Source organism: Symphodus melops (genome assembly GCF_947650265.1).
Source record: "Symphodus melops genome assembly, contig: SUPER_20_unloc_3, whole genome shotgun sequence".
Taxonomy (NCBI): domain Eukaryota; kingdom Metazoa; phylum Chordata; class Actinopteri; order Labriformes; family Labridae; genus Symphodus; species Symphodus melops.
The window spans coordinates 43,425-48,424 of NW_027636785.1; the positions used below are offsets into that span (position 1 = coordinate 43,425).

At 48.4% G+C, this 5,000-nt stretch overlaps 3 protein-coding genes across 5 annotated transcripts in view; 2 read left to right on the forward strand and 1 right to left on the reverse strand.

The window, feature by feature from the left end:
* alox12 (arachidonate 12-lipoxygenase) overlaps positions 1-1,382 on the forward strand; it is a 20,053-nt gene extending 18,671 nt beyond the window's left edge. The window contains exons 14-15 of the mRNA XM_079373396.1: positions 763-933; positions 1,065-1,382. Of these exons, the coding sequence (XP_079229522.1) occupies positions 763-933; positions 1,065-1,244 (351 nt within the window). The 3' untranslated portion in view covers positions 1,245-1,382. The remainder of the gene's footprint in view (positions 1-762; positions 934-1,064) is intronic.
* Positions 1,383-2,065: 683 nt separating this feature from the next.
* rnaseka (ribonuclease, RNase K a) lies at positions 2,066-4,072 on the reverse strand. 2 transcript variants are annotated; one of them, XM_079373394.1, is made up of 5 exons: positions 4,033-4,072; positions 3,063-3,213; positions 2,602-2,684; positions 2,391-2,511; positions 2,066-2,296 (listed from the first exon to the last, which is right to left on the reverse strand). In XM_079373394.1, exons 2-5 carry the CDS (start codon positions 3,135-3,137, stop codon positions 2,279-2,281), a joined length of 297 nt encoding a protein of 98 aa, XP_079229520.1. In that variant the 5' UTR covers positions 3,138-3,213; positions 4,033-4,072; the 3' UTR covers positions 2,066-2,278. The 2 variants fall into 2 exon arrangements, with proteins under 2 accessions (XP_079229520.1, XP_079229519.1); XM_079373393.1 differs by lacking the exon at positions 4,033-4,072 and having other exon boundaries at positions 3,063-3,345.
* LOC306841999 (BPTF-associated chromatin complex component 1) overlaps positions 2,628-5,000 on the forward strand; it is a 5,623-nt gene continuing 3,250 nt past the window's right edge. The window contains exon 1 of one of the 2 annotated variants that reach the window (XM_079373392.1): positions 2,628-2,715. Coding sequence is in view for 1 of the 2 variants with exons in the window: in XM_079373391.1 (XP_079229517.1) it covers positions 3,956-3,976 (21 nt within the window). In the remaining variant the exon portion in view is untranslated. Of the gene's footprint in view, positions 2,716-3,702; positions 3,977-5,000 lie in introns of those variants that run through there. The other variant, XM_079373391.1, reaches the window with a different exon arrangement.

The window sequence follows — 5,000 nt, forward strand, 5'->3', positions numbered from 1 at the left end:
CCTTGTCTCTCTCCCTCACCCTGTCCCTCTCTCTCCTTGTCTCTCTCGCCCACTCTCTCTCTCCTTGTCTCTTTCCCTCACCCTGTCCCTCTCTCTCCTTGTTTCTCTCGCCCACTCTTTCTCTCCTTGTTTCTCTCGCCCACTCTTTCTCTCCTTGTCTCTCTTGCCCACTCTTTCTCTCCTTGTTTCTCTCGCCCACTCTTTCTCTCCTTGTCTCTCTCGCCCACTCTCTCCCTCTCACCCTGTCCCTCTCTCTCCTTGTCTCTCTCGCTCACTCTCTCCCTCCCTCTCTCGCTCACCCTGTCCCTCTCTCTCCTTGTCTCTCTCGCTCACTCTCTCCCTCCCTCTCTCGCCCACCCTGTCCCTCTCTCTCCTTGTCTCTCTTGCCCACTCTCTCCCTCCCTCTCTCGCTCACCCTGTCCCTCTCTCTCCTTGTTTCTCTCGCCCACTCTTTCTCTCCTTGTCTCTCTCGCCCACTCTCTCCCTCCCTCTCTCGCTCACCCTGTCCCTCTCTCTCTCTCCTTGTCTCTCTCGCCCACTCTTTCTCTCCTTGTCTCTCTCGCCCACTCTTTCTCTCCTTGTTTCTCTCGCCCACTCTTTCTCTCCTTGTCTCTCTCGCCCACTCTTTCTCTCCTTGTTTCTCTCGCCCACTCTTTCTCTCCTTGTCTCTCTCGCCCACTCTTTCTCTCCTTGTTTCTCTCGCCCACTCTTTCTCTCCTTGTCTCTCTCGCCCACTCTCTCTCTCTGTCGGGGTGTCTAAAGTTTGACTGGTGTGCCTGGGTCCCAAACACCCCCTGCACCATGAGACACCCCCCACCCACAGACAAGGATGCTGTTACCATGGAGATGATCATGGACTCCCTCCCTGATGTGAGCCAATCGTGTGTTGAGATGGCGATCACCTGGCACCTGGGCCGAGCTCAGCCGGACGCTGTGAGTCTTTGCTGGTTTCTCTTCTGTCTCATGAAGCTGATTCTGCAGTATTGATCAGAGCCACTCAAAGTGATCAAGGAAACACTTCCTCCTGTGTGCCTTCAAAATAAAAGCTCCTCCTTCTCCTGTAGATCCCTCTGGGTCAGTACACCGAGAAGCACTTCACTGAGGGGCGGGTCCAGCAGGTGATTGACAGGTTCAGGTCGGAGCTGAAGGAGATCGAGGAGCAGATTTGGAGTGAGAATGAAGGGGCGGAGCTTCAGTACCTGTACCTGCTGCCGAGCCGCATTGAGAACAGCATCACCATATAAACGCCATACAGTCATCGTTCGTCTCCAGCTCCTCCCCTTTTCCAAATATGGTCATGTATCTGTACTCTCTGTTTAAAGATGACGTCATTTATCTCTGGGTTTTTTTAATCAGATTATTAATAAAGTTTATATGAAACATGTTTCGTGGGTTTTTGGGGTTCAAATCTAATAAAAACACGAAGCTGATTGGCCGACAACAGAACCTGTACGAGCGGCGTCCGGCCTGTTAGACGACAGTCACTGATGTTTTATAAGCTTTGTACAGTTTTTATACGCCTCCCATGGTTTTCAGGGGCCGCTGTCGGACGGGGCCACCTTAGGGGGGTTTCACTCTTTGAACATTCTGAGCCACTGCTGTGGTCGGGCCCCGTATAGGCTGGGGCCCCGTGTTGGCTGGGGGCCCGTGTTGGCTGGGGCCCCGTGTTGGCTGTGGGGCCCGTGTTGGCTGGGGCCCCGTGTTGGCGGGGGGGCCCGTGTTGGCTGGGGGCCCCGTATAGGCTGGGGCCCGTGTTGGCTGGGGCCCCGTGTTGGCGGGGGGCCCTTGTTGGCTGGGGGCCCCGTATAGGCTGTGGCCCGTGTTGGCTGGGGGCCCGTGTTGGCTGGGGGCCCCGTATAGGCTGTGGCCCGTGTTGGCTGAGGGCCCGTGTTGGCTGGGGCCCCAAGCGGCCTTCTGCAGCGCCTCTGACTACAACGCTGCCATCAGGGGCCACTTGGATAGAAGGCGCCCCCTGCTGGTCGCTGAAGGTAAATAAAGAGTTTTAATAGCTGAACTTTAAACGTCAGACTTGATTCTAAAGAACCAGCCGATAAATAAAACACTGTTTAACTTCAGGAACGTTTTATTGTTTGAAACTGTGAAAACGAAATCAACGTTTAAATCACATGAAACATCAAAGTAAAATAAATCACAGCTTTTGACTGGCGTTTATCAGAAACAGTGTTACAGCTTGTTTCTGTCCTCGGAGGGTCAGCCGAACAATCTTCATCTTTTGATCCGCTCACTCAGCGCTCGGCCTCCAGGCCAGCAGGGGGCGCTAATGCACCAGGTAATCCTACAGAACAACAGCAGAAGAACACGGTCAAACCCTCGACCAGCTCCGATCAGAAGATGAGAATAACAATGTTGGTGTAATAAGTCGGAGCGACCTTCCGCTTGTTCAGCTTCATCTGGCAGAAGGAAAACGCTCCAAAGAAGACGTAGATGGCGGCGGCGATGATGCAGTTATACCCGACTTTATCGTAGAGCTCGTAGATCTTCTGAGGATTACTGACGGGAGAAAACACAGGCGTAAAACAACACACCTGTGTGATGTCATAAAGTGACCCCGCTCAGGGTCAAAGGTCAACACATACTTACTCCTGGTGAATGTCGGCCTCTTCAAACGGCACGTCTTCGATCAGCACCGCCGAGTGAGTGATGAAGAAAATCCCCAACATGGACTGAGGAAGAGGAGGGACACAGAGGCTAAAGGTATTTGACCTTTAATGACCTTTAACTTTAAAGACTGAAACTCGTTTTGGATCAAATGTTGAACTTTTTCATTTTTTAACTGTTTAAAACATCCAGAAGACAAATCTCCACTTTTAAACATGTTAAAACTAAAAAAAGCTCCTGCTGAGTTCATCATAAAACACGTGACGTCACTTCTTCTACACCTGAGTTCATGGAACAGCTGTTCTTGAACAGGCGGTGTTACGCTGTAAACGGTGACCGTGTTAACTGGAGACTTCAGACACGTTACAGCAGATAAACACGGACTCATTCAGACAGTCATCATTTAACACGGTCACACTTTCCACTGTAACACCAGCTCTCACCAGCATGATGACCCCCCACACACTCAGCACGAGCCCGCACGCGGACAGTTTGGGTCCACAGATCAGCCCGCGCATCGTCCTCCAACTTCTCCAACTTTCTTCATTTAACTCAAACTTACTGCTGAGTCTTTACTGGTCACGTGCCTGTCACCTGCTCAGTCAGGTGACAGGTACACACACACGCACGCGCACACACAGTCTGTGTGATACTTCAGGTGCTGTCGGATTCAGGAAACGTAATCTGAACAGATCATTTTGTGAGTCACGCGACTGTGATACATCCGGGCACTAACAGATTGTTTCTGATTGTGATCTGAAGGGTTCACTTTGAGTATCATTTTAATTTATTTAACCCCAATCAACTCGATATAAGTCATTTTCTTTAGCTTGTCGTTGTTTGATGATTTGTCCATCTTTAGCCCAGTAAATGTCACTAACAGTATGTTCACTTCTGTCTCACTCCTCGACATGTTGTGCACGAGAATTTCTCACAATAGAATAAAGTATTTTTAAAAAAAAAAATCAAATAATTACTGATTATCGGGATTACGAGGGTGCCTGAACGCAACAGCGTTGTGCCCAGTGCGCTGCTTGAAGTCTCTGCTATCTGCGGCTAAGCTAACGGCTAAGCTAACGGCTAAGCTAACGAAGCTGCTGTTATAGCTGATCAAACTGTTCCGGGTTATTTAGCGGACTCTTCCGGGTTATTTAGCGGACTCTTCCGGGTTATTTAGCGGACTGTTTGGACGATTTTGGACGTGTTCAGGTTCAGATATTAAAACGTTAATTTAAGATACTCTGCTAGCGTTAACTAGCTACACATATGCTACACATGTTAGCTGCTGTGTTAGCATGTTAGCGGCAGCTTAAATAAACATTCAGAGATCTTCATCATGACGTCAGCTTCTACTAAAGTAAGTAACTCACCTGTTCATTATGACGTCAGCGTCTATTAATGTCAGTCACTCACCTGTTCATCATGACGTCAGCTTCTATTGAACGACTTAAAGTCTTTTATTCTGTAATAATAATAATACATTTTATTTGTAAGCGCTTTTACAGGAGCTCAAAGGCTCTTTATATGTAAAAATCAGTGTTCAGTTAAAAACAGCAAAATAAAGACAGAGAAACAGAAAGAGAAGAAGGGAAAGAAGAAGTTATGTATTTAAAAAGGGGAGTTTTGAGCATGGTCTTGAAAGTTGGGAGGTGAGTGCAGGAACAGATGGTTTGGGGAGTGAGTTCCAGAGGGAGGGGGCAGAGATGGAGAAGGTTCCGTCTCCCCAGGTTCGGTACTTGGTCCGTGTAGGTGGGGAGAGGATGTTTCCTTTAGATGAGCGGAGGTCACGGGAGGGGGTGTGGTGATGAAGCAGGTCAGTGAGGTAAGGTGGGGCCAGGTTATTTAGTGCTTTGTGTGTGAGGAGGAGGATTTTAAACTGTATGCGGTGAGTGATGGGGAGCCAGTGCAGGTCACGGAGGACGGGGGTGATGTGGTCTCTGGAGCGGGTGTGGCTGAGCAGTTTATTGTTTCTGTAGTATTCGTTGTGTTTGTATTTCCGGTCTGGGCTGTTTCTCTAAAGTGTGTGTGTGTGTGTGTGTATATATGTGTGTGTGTGTGTGTGTATATATGTGTGTGTGTGTGTGTGTGTGTGTGTATATATGTGTGTGTGTGTGTGTGTGTGTGTGTGTGTGTGTATATATATATATATGTGTGTGTGTGTGTGTGTGTATATATGTGTGTGTGTGTGTGTGTGTGTGTGTATATATGTGTGTGTGTGTGTGTGTGTGTGTGTGTATATATATATATGTGTGTGTGTGTGTGTGTGTGTATATATGTGTGTGTGTGTGTGTGTATATATATATATATGTGTGTGTGTGTGTGTGTGTGTGTGTATATGTGTGTGTATGTGTGTGTATGTGTGTATATATGTGTGTGTGTGT

Coding starts and splice junctions, on each gene's coding strand:
- rnaseka (XM_079373394.1), bottom strand. CDS start 3,137: ATGCGCGGGCTGATCTGTGGACCCAAACTGTCCGCGTGCGGGCTCGTG. Junction 2,685..3,062: donor TGTGGGGGGTCATCATGCTG/GTGAGAGCTGGT, acceptor CCTCTTCCTCAG/TCCATGTTGGGGATTTTCTT. Junction 2,512..2,601: donor GAGGCCGACATTCACCAGGA/GTAAGTATGTGT, acceptor TTCTCCCGTCAG/TAATCCTCAGAAGATCTACG.